This window comes from Acinonyx jubatus, chromosome B1 (assembly GCF_027475565.1).
Source record: "Acinonyx jubatus isolate Ajub_Pintada_27869175 chromosome B1, VMU_Ajub_asm_v1.0, whole genome shotgun sequence".
NCBI lineage: Eukaryota > Metazoa > Chordata > Mammalia > Carnivora > Felidae > Acinonyx > Acinonyx jubatus.
The window spans coordinates 6620103-6634803 of record NC_069382.1 but is presented as its reverse complement, the minus strand read 5'-3'; the positions used below and the strand labels follow the sequence as shown (position 1 = coordinate 6634803).

Sequence of the window (14701 nt, the reverse complement as noted above, 5' to 3'; positions counted from 1 at the left end):
GATTCTGTAGCTGGTGTCATCCTTTTCAACTGGGATACGATTCATGTTCCGTAAAATTCACCCTTTAAACTGTGACTTTCTTTTAGCATATTCACTAAGCTGTGAAGCCATCACCACTAACTACAAAACATTTTTATCATCTGCCAAGAATCCCCATCCTCATTAGCAGACACTCTCCATCCCCCCTCCTCCCTGTCACTGGCAACCACTACTCCACTTTGTTTCCGTGGACCTGCCTCCTCTGGGTATTTCATATAAACAGATTTACATGACAAGTATCTTTCGTGTCTGTCCTCTTCCACTTAATAGAAAGCTTTCAAGGTTCATCAGTGTAAGAGCATGTATTTAGCATTTCATCCTTTCTCAAATAGCTGAGTAACATTCCACTGTTCAAGTATGGCACATTTTACTTTTTCATTCAACTTTGGGCATTTAGGTTGTTTCCACTTTTCAGCTATTATGAAAACTGCTAAGAACACTCACACGTACATTTTTGCATGAACCTATGTTCTCATTTATGGATAGGTCAGCAGAAGCTGAAATGCTGAGTATATGGTAACTCTATCTTCTTGAAGGACAGCCAGGCTGCATTCCAAATCAGCTGCACCATGTGACATTCCCATTTGGAAAGGATGAGAGTTCAATGTTCCATATCCTCTCACTTCCCACCGTCTTTGCATGAACCATCCTAGTGGCAGTGCGGTGCTATCCCTTTACAGTTTTGATTTGCATTTCCCTAATGACCATTGACTTTGAGGATCTTGTTATTCCTACTGGTTACTTTTATATCTTCCTTGAAAAAGATCTATTCAAGTTTTTTGCCCATTTTTAAATTTGATTTCTAGACAATTTTTGAGTTGCGTAAATTCTTTATGCATTCTGGATACTACTCTCTCTTCAGATCTCTGATTTGCAACTAATTTTCTCCCCTTGTGTGGGATGTCTTTCAACTTTATTAGCGTCCTTTGAAGCACATTTTCATTTTGATGAAGTCCAATTTATCAGTTTTATTTGGTTGCACATGCTTAGGATACTGCCTAATCCGAGAACACAAATATATGTATTTTTAAGTTTATTTTTTTTAAGTCATCTCTACACCCATTGTGGGGCTCAAACTCATGACCTCGAGATCAAGTCACATGCTCTTCTGAGCCCGCCATGTGCTCCCAAGAACACAAATTTTTATGTCTTTGTTTTCTTCTAAGAGTTTTGTGATGTTAGCTCTTATATTTAGCTATTTTACCCATTTGAGGGCTTTTTTTTTTGCATATTAGGTAGGAGTACAATTTCTTTTCTTTGTATGTGGATGTCCAGTTACTCCAGGACCGTTTATTAAAATAACTATATTGTTGGAACCCCTATCAAAAATAAATTGACTATAAATGTGAGGATTTACTTCTGAACTCTCAATTCTAGCCCATTAATCTAGAAGTCTATTCATACTCCAGCACTAGAGTCTTGATTAATGTCTCTTTGTGGTAAGATGTGAAAGTGGGACATGTGAACACTCTAATTTTTTTTTCTTTCAAAGCTGCTTTTTCTGGGTCCTTGGATCTCCACGTGCATTTCATGGTCAGCTGCAACTGTGATAAGATTACACTGAATCTGTAGGTCTGGGCGTGCTGCCATCTGATATTAAATCTTCCAACCCATAATCACTTTCATTTAGGCCACTTAAATATTTCCTTTTTTTATGGTCTATTTCATTTCTTTCAAAATATTTTGAGTACAGATCTACCTGTGTTAAATGTATTTTAAGCATTCCATTCTTTTGGTACTAACATAAATGTTATTAATTTTCCGCTCTCTAGGATTCAGTTCGGGCTCATGCATTGCTTTTAGCTGTCTTAGCTTGCTACTTTCCTCAGCTTTGTCTTCTGTGAAACTCATTTGTGTAGAGTATGCACCACTTGTTCACCAGAATTCCCCCAAACGGTGTTTCCTTCTGTGTTCTAATGGTGGGATTTAGTTTATGTGGTATTATTCTTTTTGTTTTCATTTTTTAGGAACACTCCACAAGTGACGTTTAGTCTTTCTCAGTGATTTACACCAGGAACCACATGATGTCAATGTTTTTCATTATGATGTCAATTATTTTTCATCGATGTTTCAGTTACATGCTTAAAGTGTTTACCTAACATTAACCTTTTTCACTAAGGTAGTTTCAAGTGGTGTTTTTCCTACCATTCCCTCTGCATTTTTTAGCCAGTATTCTACTGTGATGTTTCACTTCCTGCCACGTATGAAGACACGTATGTATATGTGTATGACTATGTTAATCTTTCAATGTGCTAAAAAAATCCATTATTTTTATTTTTTATTTTGATGATATGGTTGTCCCAAATGTGGCCATAGGAGCCCCTTCAATCTGCCCCCTATTTCCTTTTCACCTGTCCACTCTCCTTTTGTACCTCCTTACTTTCCAGCAAAAGATACCTTAGACTCATCTGTACTTTCTCTACTCAATACCAATCTTGCATTTGCCCACCTCAATCAACCCCTTCTCTAAGAAAGCCTAGCTCCAATTAGTGAGAAGGAAATTTAGAAACCAGTAATTGAGTGATATTTGTCATTGCAACTGACGTGTCCCTCCCTACTTCTAGGCCCTTTCAGGGCACAGGACACATGTCTGCACACATGCACAAGAACACAGATTGTCAATTCATGCTAATTAAGTCTAATCCCAATCCAAATGCCCTGAAACTTATCTTCTCCTTTCTCAAGTATCTGTATCTCCATTTTCTATTACCAGGTAAACTTTTGGCTGAAAAACACCTAAATATATTTAATCACATACTCAGTCATACATTAAAAATAAAAACTTTAAAAACTGCTACACTCACACCACTGAAAAAAATAACCAAATCAAGTAGGCATTAAGAATAATTTGCAAGTATTGCTGTATTTCGCCTGAGTGTATAAAAACACTGTGCTCAAAAATTACTTGAATTTGGGTATTTTTTTAAATTTATTTTCTGTGATTATGGTAGTTATTTGATAAAAAGTTAGGCTCGTTTGTTTTCCAATTTTTCCCCACTCATCCTTTTCACTTAACTTCCTTGCTGGTACAGCAAACGTTCCCAAACCAAGCTTCCAAACAGAAGTGTTCTCAGAAGTGTCTTCCTCCTCCTCCCACTTCCTCGATACTCCTCTCCACTCTCTATATTTTACTTTTATTAATTATCCTCCCTTCACTTTTTCAAGACCAGCAGTAGACTGTCTCTGGCTTCACGTCTCTCTAACATGCTGTTTCTGACCTGCAGATCTTGTTCAAAAAGGCTCATCTGATTAGGTTATGCTTATTCAGGAAAAACGTCCTTGGGATCACCTTACAGACAACCAATTCGAGACCTTAACCACATCTGCAAAACCCCTTCCCCACTGCCACATGAGGAGAATGATATTCTATCACATTCAAAGGTCCAGAACAGAAGCAAAGGAAAGAAATTATACAGGTGGGAACACTAGCGGGTATAATCTTGGGGGCAAGACTTTGAATACTGCCTCAAAATTACTGTTGATCCTCTTCCAACCCAGAGAGTCTGAGACTATAATATATAAGGAATAACTGCTTGGGGGGTTAGCAGAAAGTGCTGGGAGAGAAGAAAAAGACTTCGATTCCACCCAGACCATCTACCATGGTCCCAATCCCTCACCTCAGAGCTGGACCCCTATTTCCCCTCAGTGTACCCCATACTCCTCCATCCTATCCTTTAACCTACATTAACCCTCCCTACCTGGACCCTCTTTCTGAGACCTGTGCACACCGTGGATCACCAATACCTGTCCCAAAGCGCTGCTCTGGTCACTTCCAGTGGCTTGGCCTATGACCTTGAGTCTACCTGGAGATTCCCTCTTGTGCATCCTCATTCAGTAACTTGGCTTTTACGTCTTTCCCTCTTTTCTGCTTTCGTCAACACCTAAGGCCACCAAACGCTCCCTTCAATCTACCCTGCTCCAACATCACCTGGCACCTCAGATGCCAGCCATGCACCTATAGCTGCCTCCTCACCCGCTTGTACTCACTTCTCCCTCTGCCCATGTTTGTCCTACCCCAACCGGGCCCTGGTCTCCTGGCCTCACATCCCCACTCTCTCCTCCTCTGTCGTGTTCGAGGTAAGAATGACTGTGGCTGTGCAAGTAGGAAAATGTGGACAGGTTGGACATTTTAAAAAGAGGAGTACCGTTTTAACACTGGACTTTATTCACAAACCAAATGTTTATTCTTGCATGTGTGTATTAATTTTTACCATGTACATGTATTTTTAAACCTGGATTTACTTTTGAGCAGCAGGCAAAAGTTTATTAGAGTATAAGATTAGAAAAGAAGAATAAAAGGAAAGTTCTCTTTATAGAGAGGGGACATTCGAAAGTGAATGCCCCTCAACACTGATACATGTAAATTACATTATTTTTTATTATGATCTTTCAGCGTATTTAGGTTATTTTATGATTGACTCATGTCTGTAATTATGGTCAAAGCTGCATAAAAATATAAAGTGAACAACATATTAGCCTTCTGAGGAACAATTTTTACTAATTTCAAGTACTGATCTATTGAAAGGATTTAATTTTTATTGTTACAAATTCTCCATTAAACATTCCTGGATCACAACACAAATCTCTATTTTCATCTTACATTGTCTGTAATGGGCCATCTGGCAAAGGTCTGAATACTCTGATGAAGTGTGGGTTATAGGCTTCTCTAGACAGAGTTTTTTTAGTCTCTGCCGTAGCATTTGCTCACGGCGCTTAAAGAACAGATTGCGCGTGATGGCACGTTGTGAAGGCACAGGGACTGTGTGCATACGGTTCTCCCTCTGTGAGCTCTCTGGGGTGGATGGAGTGGAGTACAAAGGCAGTCCTGCCTCGCATTTATCACACGGGTTCTTCCATGCGAACTGAGGTCAGAGACTGATGAAGGCTTTTCCATTCTATGGGATTATTTTAACTAAAGGGTAAGACGTTTACCTAGACTTTGGCCACATTCATTTCATACACAGGGCTCCTCTCTGGTGTAAAATTACTCATGCTGTTTAAGGTGACAATTTTGACGAAAAAATTCCTATTATTTCTCTTCAGTTTGACTTCTTTTATGTTGACTGAAGGAGGAAGGATGATAGAAACTTTTTCCACATTTATCACAGATGTGGGTTTTCTCTCCCCTGTGACTTATTTTGCGTGAATAGAAGTTAGCATTCTGGCTGGAGTGTTTCCTATATTTGTTGTATTTATCGGGTTTCTCTCCTCTGTGGGTTCTCTGGTGTATATAAAGTGAAGTGATCCAATGGAACCCTTTCCCACATTCTTTACATGTATAAGGTTTCTTTCCTGTGTGGATTTCTTTGGTGTGAGTCAAACTTAGCCTTCTGGCTGAAGCATTCCCCACATTCATTACACTTGCAGGGTTTGTCTCCAGTGTGTGTCCTTTTGTGCATAGAAAGCGGAGTCCTCCGGCAGAATTCCTTCCCACATTCCTTACATTTATAGGGCGCCCCCTCCCCACACACCACCATGTGATTTAGCACATACTGAGTCACCATGGATCTGTAAGGGAAAACTTCCCCACATTCATCATATTCATAGGTATCCTTTTTAGTGTGAAATCTCCGCTGTTCGAAGATGAGAGGCCGTTAAAGAATTTCTCACATACACTCGTTAATTCTTTTCTCTACACACGACTCCTACTTTGACCATGCAGTGAAAATCTCCTGTTAAAATCTTCCCTGTGTTAGTTATATATGCAATGCCTCTTATTTTCTGCAATACAAAGAGATTTCCTTTTTCATAACATCTCAACTGCAGAGATAATCAGATTTCTTTGAAAGATTTCATTAGTTTCAAAGACTAGATGCATGAGCCATGTTTATGTTTGTCCTTTTAGAAGAACTCATGTGGTGTCTTTGAGCAATACCTTAATTTTGTCCCTAATTTCAAACTACCCAAAGCTCTCTGCTGGGCAGCATTTACTCAAATCACAGTTGTGTGCTGCACTCTAAAATCTGTCAGTCCTATATCATTAATGTTCAGGGTGGGTTCACCCCCTTGAAACTTACCACTGACATGCACTTAGATGGGTCCTTTCTGCAGACATCTTCTTGCCTCATAAGGCTACTTTTTCTGTCTAAAATAATGTAAATAAAATGAACTGCTAGTGTGCCTTAGAGGAAGAAAACTGTTGAAAACATGCAAGGCCTGTGTATGTTTCAAATACTGACTCTTCCACAGGGGAAAAATGTGAAAAGAAGGAATATATCAGTGAGTTGAAAGGCATTTCAGGTAAGTGAAAACTATCAAGTGTTTTCAGGACATAAGATGTCTGCTGTTGACATTTCCCTGTCCTGCTCTCCCTGTATCAGGATCTTCCCAGTGCTGAGCACACACAAGCCTGGAGCTTACCTGGAATCACGCCTTGGGGAAATCCTCTCCCTTCCCTCCACAGCTCCACTCCTTGCTGCAACTGGGAAATCACATCTGATTTGCAAACTCGATACCCTGTTTGTGGGGAGTAAAAGACATACCGATTTTAGATCCTGTACAGAGAAACATGAATGATCTTTAATTTCAGGACAGGATACCAAGGAAGAACAAGGTGAACAACAAAGGAGAGCCCAGGGAAGAGCACCTTGAACACTGAAAATACTAAGGTCCTTCACCATAGCAAGAAGAACATCGTGACACCATGCCAACACAGGGAGATTTTCTTGTTGCTGATTTGCAGGACCAAGATCAAAGACAGAGTGAAGAATCTTTAGTGTTTTTCAACAAAGGAGAAATTACATGTTCCCACAGTAGAGTTAAATTAATTTTGAAAAATAAGATAAAAACAGAGAAGGAGGGAAACTATAAGAGACTCTTAAATACAGGAAACAAACAGAGTTGCTGGAGGAGAGTGGGGGGGTGGTGGTAGACTCAATGGGTAATGGGCATTGAGGAGGGCACTTGCTGGGATGAGCACTGTTATATGTAAGTGATGAAAAACTGGGTTCTACTCCTGAAACCAGTATTACACTGTATGTTAATTAACTTGAATTTAAATAAATAAATTAAAAATAAATAAAACAAGTACACAGAAGCTTCACCAGAACAACTTAATTTCTCTCTGAAAATAGGTAAAAGGCTAATAAAACATCGGGCACCTGAGTGGCTCAGTTGGTTAAGCGTCTGACTTAACTCAGGTCATGATCTTATGGTTTGTGAGTTCAAGCCCCACATCGGGATCTATGCTGACAGCTCAGAGCTCACTTTGGCTCCTCTGTGCCCTCTTCTCTCTGCCCCACCCCTGCTTGCTCTCTCTCTCAAAAATAAACATTAAAAAAATAAGTAATAGGTATAATTTCCACAAATAGATTTTTAACTACCAGTTGGCCATATAGAAAACAGTTATTTAGTAATATTTAGTGCTTTCATTCACTTAAAACATTCACTGAATTCCCAGCAGAGTCCTGGGCATTACAGACCTAGAAGCAAGAAAGGCACAAAAGAGGGGTCAGGAAAACTATATTCTTTTGGGGTGACAAAATAGGTGTAGGTAAGTATAAGAAAAAACAAATTACGTTCAAATAGTGTTAAGAACCATGAAAGAATCTGAATGAGGGCTGAGAGCGGAGGGATTAAGTGAAAGCTGGATACTTGCTGAATAAATTTATCAGTGTTGACAGACTCACCCACAGACACCAGATGACCGATGTTCTCCAGCATCACATCTCTGTACAGCTTCCTCTGGGATGCGTCCAGCAGGGCCCACTCTTCCTGGGTGAAGTCTACAGCTATATCCTTGAAGGTCACAGATTCCTAAAACATCAGAGATATTTTGGTGCAGCCAGGGCCTCCCCTATCAGGGGAGTATGCTGGACATGATGGTGCCGGAGATGAGTGGCTGTATACACAGAAACGTCAAAATCTGCCTGGGGTTCTAGTCACATGTTTCTCTATGCTGCCTCGTCATATGTCTTTCACACACACTCACACTTTGTAAACATAACTTCATTACAAATGAGTGTCTCATGAGGTGCAGTGGAAATAACCTGGACACAATAGTGCCCAACTTTCTGCAGGACTGAATGGGGCTTCTAACAGAATTTGGACAAGCAAGTGTGGCCTCTCTCATCCCTACGCAACCCACATGCTCCTGAGAAGGCATAAGACAGACAGTTCATAAGCAAAACCCCAAGGGACCTAAGACTGCTGTACATAAGGAATGTCCTATCCTGACCCTCCTGTGGTAAGGCTGTGCACTTCAATCTTCTCTGGGACCTCTGAGCCTTGGTTATCACGATCCCTCCTGTAACATCATCCTGTCTAAATGCTAATGTGTAAGGGAAGCCTCTCAATTGAACCTGATCTTTCTAGTCCTGCAAAATTTGCTACAGGACCCTAGGTTTAGTTCTATCATAATCCCTCTCAATGCACAACCCAAATTAGGAAAATTTTCGCCAGAAATTTGTTTTCAAATTTGAACAAAGTTTAATTACAAAGAGGGAAATTGGTTTGTTTGGAAAAAAAGTGGTAAGGAAAATTTTTCTATGCTTAAGTTATTAAAATGCTCAAGCAGAGTCTAGAAAAACGTTAGTAAGTTTAAAATTGGGGAAAATAAATAAATGATTGCTCATAGCTCTCTTGCCTCCCACCCTCAGTGTCAATGCTGCAGAGCCCTGCTCTGCAGTATCTGAAACCCTGGATGGATGAACTCCCCTGAAGAAACACCTGCCTCTCTACAGGCCTGTAAACTTCTGCTCATTCTCATTTCTATCACCTGTATCACCACATGCCTAAGCCCACTGCAGACACTAACACACTTAATGAGTGAGTCACTTCTCAACTGAGGCTATGTGATGGATGAGAAGAAACAACTTTTCTGCAAGGACATACTTAAGGGGATGGGGAATGGAATACAGTAGTGCAATACTGGGTAGGGGATTATTTCTTGATCAAACCTGGACCTGCCACAAGCCTCTCTGAGTCCTGAAGTGTGACTGACATGGGGTGGGGGCACACAGAAGATCCAAGCCATGGAGAGAAATCTGCTCATCCCCTGGAAAAACAGGTGTCCATGAGAAGGAAGAACAAGTCCTACTCACCTGTGGTTGCATGGTCTAGAACTCAGTCGCTCCTCTCTTCCTGCGTATTCTCACCAAGGGACAGTCCAGTAACTAAGCAGACAAAGCTGAGGAAAGAGAAAGCACCCACGAGACTTGCCTTTTCCAATACTCCTAGGTATGCCCATCTTGCAAATGCAAATCTTCACACGGTAACGACTTCCCCCTCCCCCAACCCGGTTCAACTCACACGTACCTGCAGAGTAAACAAGGACAAACAGGGAAGAGGGCTCTCCTCTCCAAGAATCAACAATAAGAAGTCAATAATAAAGTCAACAATAAAGAAACTATTAATATCCCCGTTATAGAGATAGCAAAAGCATAGGGGTTTCTAGTTTAATTAGACTTGATACTCAGAGGTCTTAATTACATCTCTGGTACCAAAATCCTAGGAGATTCTGACTCCTGTCACATGGAGGTTCTTGTATCCAGAACTAAGGACACCATTTTGGAATTTCATATTTTATCATTCTTGGTGAGGTCCACTAACATTGTTTTCTAACACCCATCTCAGCTCACGAGGGCCCCATACTCTCCCTCAGTCACCTTGGCTCCTCCACATGTGGGTTTCAGGCAGTGTTAGTGCCTCAACCCACCTGTATCACTCACGGCCTTGGACATGTGGCGAAGCAACCATGGAATCTCTTTAAAGTTTGGCTGGAACACTTCAATGACCCAACCCTTGTTCAAGTGTTCAGTGACTCTGCTATCATGCAAGTCTAGCACATACAACCCCGTGCACAGGAAAGAAGCAGGAGTATATATGTCACAATACTACACGCTACGGATTGCTGCACAATCCCCACAGACCAGATAGGCTCATAAAATATAGACTGAGGGGTTTAGTTTTAGAGGTATCTTACTGACTTCTTGGGGCCTGGAGTTCTAGTTATTTTTATCAACAAGATTATGTCTGCATTTCATGATTTAATATATAAAAGAATTTGTCATATCTAAAGTGCTACCCAAAACAATGTTTATAACTAAATATACTGCATCCACATTCACAACACGTCCAGCAAAGGATATGATTAAAACCCACTGACCGTGAGGACCTGGAAAGAGAAAACATCTACCTGTATTAATTGAGACTCTGTGCCAAAGCATAAGAGACTCTTAAAAACTGAGAACAAACTGAGGGTTGATGGGGGGTGGGAGGGAGGGGAGGATGGGTGATGGACATTGAGGAGGGCACCTTTTGGGATGAGCACTGGGTATTGTATGGAAACCAATTTGACAATAAATTTCATATATTGAAAAAAAAAGAGACTCTGTGAGTGGAATTTACATATATCTGCTTACATACATTGAACTTAATACTCAACAATAACTCTGCCTTTACAGATTACTTATACACTTAATGAGTTATATGCACTAGATTCAAAAAATTTTATTTATAGGACAAAACTACATGGATACAAATTGACAGCTAGAATTTAAAATTAACTCTATATATGAATGTGAAATAACTAAAGAATTTCATCTTGAAGGACACTGGGACCAGTTTTACCTGCATGTGTCAGTTTTACCTACACCGGTCAGATCAATGACCAGAGAGACTCTTCTCTCAAAACCTCCTCCTTTCAACTTGTTCACATAATTTCTCCCCATGCCCAGGATGTCCTACTACATGGGAACCTCCATCTTAGTGACCCTAATTTCCAAAATTAGCCTCCACCTCTAATTTGTATTGGTCAGAGGAACATACACTTACTCATTCCAACATACACACACCAAGACCAACAATTCAAATGCCCTTTAGTTCTTTCCAACATCTACTACTCAAAACTCCAATTGCAGATGACTTCAATATCTCATAGTCTCATGGCTGCATCTGTCACAGATCAGAACGAGGTACTGAGCTGGTCTAAATACAGTGTCACAAATCTGCCAAAAGCTTTTTCTAAATATCTAGCACCTGACTTTGGCTTAACAATTGCTCTGCCATGCTTCATGAATGTGTTAATATTACCTGTGCTTTTCTAATCTCACAAAAAAATCTCACCTTTTTCCTTAGTTTTCAAAAATGGTTTCATTTCCTACTGCAGAAATGAAACAGATAATTTGAAGAAATATTTCAGCTCACTGGCAAGAAACCTACAATTATTTCCTGATTCCCAACCCATCAGTATTTCCAGTCTTGTAAAAACTGAAAAGTCATCGCTATTCCTCATTAAATCCAACTTCTCCAATTGCATCCCCTTCTTTCCTACTTCCTCAAATATTTTATGTTCTTGATTATAAACCAAATTTCTTTTACCAGTAACCCCTTCATCACTTCCCCATCTATCTCCTTAAACTCATTTAGTCTCACCATTCGTCAAAGAAAAACATCTAAACCAATTTATATCTAGCTGCTGATACACGACCTTTTCCCTTCAAAATGAACCTGAAGAAATATTAAATATTTAGTAACAATTTCTTCACATTCTCTCACTTTGAATTACAAAAATTAGTTCTGATTTCCAAGTTAATCAATCTTGTTAAGATCAGTTATTCCCCCATGATTAAATCCAGTGAGTGTTTCTCGGCCTTTTACTTGGAATCAAAGCAGTACTGGCACATGACCTCTGTTTGGGAACTTTCTTTTTCTAGGCTTTTTTGACAATTCAGATTCCTAACTGCCTTTAAAACAGTCTAGGCACTCCTTCCAGAAGTCCTCTGCAAGGTGTTTCTTGAACAACAGTGTTGAAATATCTCCAGGTTCAATTCTACCCCCTTTCTCTCCTCTTACAATACTGTCTTGGAAATCTCACAACACTCTTTCACTTGCTTCAATTTCTCCCATGGTTATTCCTAAACTGAAAACTAAAAACATACCTAGACTCCACTGCTGTGCTGTAATCCCCACCTGCATGTATAGTACGCATGTAAAAGGAAACAGATTTTGAAATGAAGCCATCAACTCTTCCACAATAAAAATTTCTTGTCTTCTAGTCTTCCAAGTCCAATAACAAATCCACCAGATATCCAAGGATTAATCTTTGACACCACTTCTCAGAACCACACAACTAAGCACTGCTGTCATCTCTACACTGAGCACTGTTATCTTTCATTTCTACCCTGGTATCTACATATACATGGTCACTTCATACTCGCTAGGTTTCAAATTGAGATTAAATGCCATTTCTTCAGAGATCCCCTCTTTAAACTACTACCTAAGTTCCTTAGGTAGTTTTGCTGCCTTGAGTAGAACCTGACTTTGCTTCCTTCAGGTTACTCATTAATTTCTTACTATGCATTCATTTATTTATTTGCTCCTTTCTTCAGTGCCAAAATTACCTGCAGAAAAATCACCCGCAGCATTTTAAGCAAGGGTCTCTTTGACTATGATTTGTGAATCATAAATAAACAGAAATTCCATGTCCTCATCACCTAACCTACCCTCAGACGTGGTACTACAAATGGCCCCTGTCATTATAAACAATCACATTCATAATTAATAATTGTGGCAAAATAAAAGAGATTGGATCTGATGGGGGAAATTTTTCTTCAATACTCACCAGAACCTAAGTACATGGAAAACCTGGGATATTGTGTGGCTACTGAGTATGCCATCACCACAGACCCAAGCTCAGAACTTCACTTACTTTAGGAATAGACATATATTTATTTGTGGACTCACTGTGACATAGTTGGTAACTTCATCATATTTACGATGCAATGGACAGACCTTGTTTACCTTGGATGTTAATCAAGATAAATATCACCAAAGAATAACTAGTTTAACAAAAAAAATTTCCCCTCTAATTAATTAAATAATTTAGATACAGTTATGAAAAACCGAGTGATTCTTAAACCCTGTTTGTGTTCTAAAGGCACTGAAAGGTCTCACTACATTGTGGGTTTGGGCCTGTTCTGGCAAGCGCTACAGGGAAGTTTACAGCAAGATAATCAGCATTCACCAGTGGGTTTAGCCTACCAAAATAATTCTAGGGCTTCAACGTGGCAATTCTACTTCTGAGTATTTTACATGAGGGAAACAAAAACACTAACTCAAAAAGATATATGCCACCCTCATGTTCACTGCAGCATTATTTACAATAACCAAGCCATAGAAGCAAACTTAGTGTCTACCCATGCATGAATGGATGATAAAGAAAATGCAGTATAGATACACACAATGGAATACCATTCAGCCACTAACAAAAAGGAAATCTTGCCATCTGGGACAATGTAGATGAACCTTACCAGCATTATACTAAGTGGAGTTTAAGTCAGACAAAGAAAGACAGACCTCACTTATACATGGAATCTTAAAAAACAAAACAAAACAAAACAACAAAACAAACAAAGAAAAAACAACCCAAACCCATAGACACAGAGAACAGACTGGTTGTGGTTAGAGGCAGGGGGTAGGAGTGGGCAAAGTGGGTGAAGCTTGTCAAAGGCACAAAATTCCAATTATAAAGGAAATAAGTAATGGGGATGAAATATACACCATGGTGACTATAGTTAATAATGTTGTATTACACATTTGGAAGTTGCTAAGAACAGATCTTAAAAGTCCTCATTATAAGAAAAAAATCTGGGGGCACCTGGGTGTCTCAGTCGGTCAAGCGTCCGGCTTCCGCTCAGGTCATGATCTCATGGCTCGTGAGTTCGAGCCCTGCGTCCAGCTCTGGGCTGACAGCTCGGAGCCTGGAGCCTGCTTCAGATTCTGTGTCTCCTTCTCTCTCTGCCCCTCCCCTGCTCACATGCTGTCTCTCAAAAAATGAATAAACATTAAAAAAAATTTTTTTAAAGAAAAAAATCTGAAACTCTGTGATCATTTTGCAATATATACAAATATCAAATTATGCTGTAGACCTGAAATCAATATATTGTTACTCTATCAAGTAAAAAAAGAAGTCTGAGAGGAAGGCAGAAAATGAGTTCTAGCCTTGGCTCATCTATACTTCTTTGTCCTTGGTTACATTCCTAAACCTAGAGTGAATCCTTGTTGTCCCCTTACTAGTCAGAACAGGCCCTATTTTTGAGCCTGGAAAGCCCCTTTTCACCTCAAAAGCTAGACTGCAGACCTTTCGTGGCTGTCTTTGGCACCTGGGGGACACCCCAATCCCTGGGCTCGGGGATGCACGGCTGACCCATAAACTGTTGTGGTAAGTAGCTAATTCAGGAACCTGCTCCTGTCACCTTCCTGAGTGCCACCCCATGAGGTTAACCAGGTTAAGAGGCACTTTTCCAAGTACAGCATTATTGCCTTTCTAGAGCACCTTTCTGAGCTGACAGCTGGTTTCCTGCTGCCTGATTTGAACTTATTTTCAAAAATTGAGAAGCACACTGGGGACATTTCTGAAATTAAAATGGGGGGCGGGCATGCGACGTGTTTATTCTCACACCTCTGATATATTCAAAAATCAGAACATTTTGAGGGTTCACTAAGTGCATATATTTTTAAGGCCTTCCATGCCAAGGGTGCATATTTTAATACAAAGGAAGAGAAAACCAACCCAACGTGCAGCTCTGAGGCTATTTAGCTATGTCTTAAGGACTGTAGGTCAATACTACAAAATGTTTAAAAATACTAGGACCTATCAGGATAACTGAGCCACAATTTAGAAGTGATGGGAGTAGAAGCACAATGCGTTTCAACGGATTTT

The 14701-nt window shown here is 39.9% G+C and overlaps 1 protein-coding gene across 5 annotated transcripts in view; it reads right to left on the bottom strand.

The window, feature by feature from the left end:
- LOC106976749 (zinc finger protein 705A-like) overlaps positions 1–14701 on the bottom strand; it is a 51629-nt gene extending 36928 nt beyond the window's left edge. For 2 of the 5 annotated variants that reach the window (XM_027077021.2, XM_053216249.1), the window contains exons 1-4: positions 13637–14693; positions 9081–9166; positions 7668–7794; positions 6400–6495 (exon numbers count right to left, since the gene is read on the bottom strand). In XM_027077021.2, coding sequence (XP_026932822.1) covers positions 6400–6495; positions 7668–7794; positions 9081–9092 — 235 coding nt within the window. In that variant the 5' untranslated portion in view covers positions 9093–9166; positions 13637–14693. Of the gene's footprint in view, positions 1–4533; positions 5761–6056; positions 6125–6399; positions 6496–7667; positions 7795–9080; positions 9167–13636 lie in introns of those variants that run through there. The other 3 variants (XM_053216247.1, XR_008295797.1, XM_053216248.1) reach the window with 3 other exon arrangements.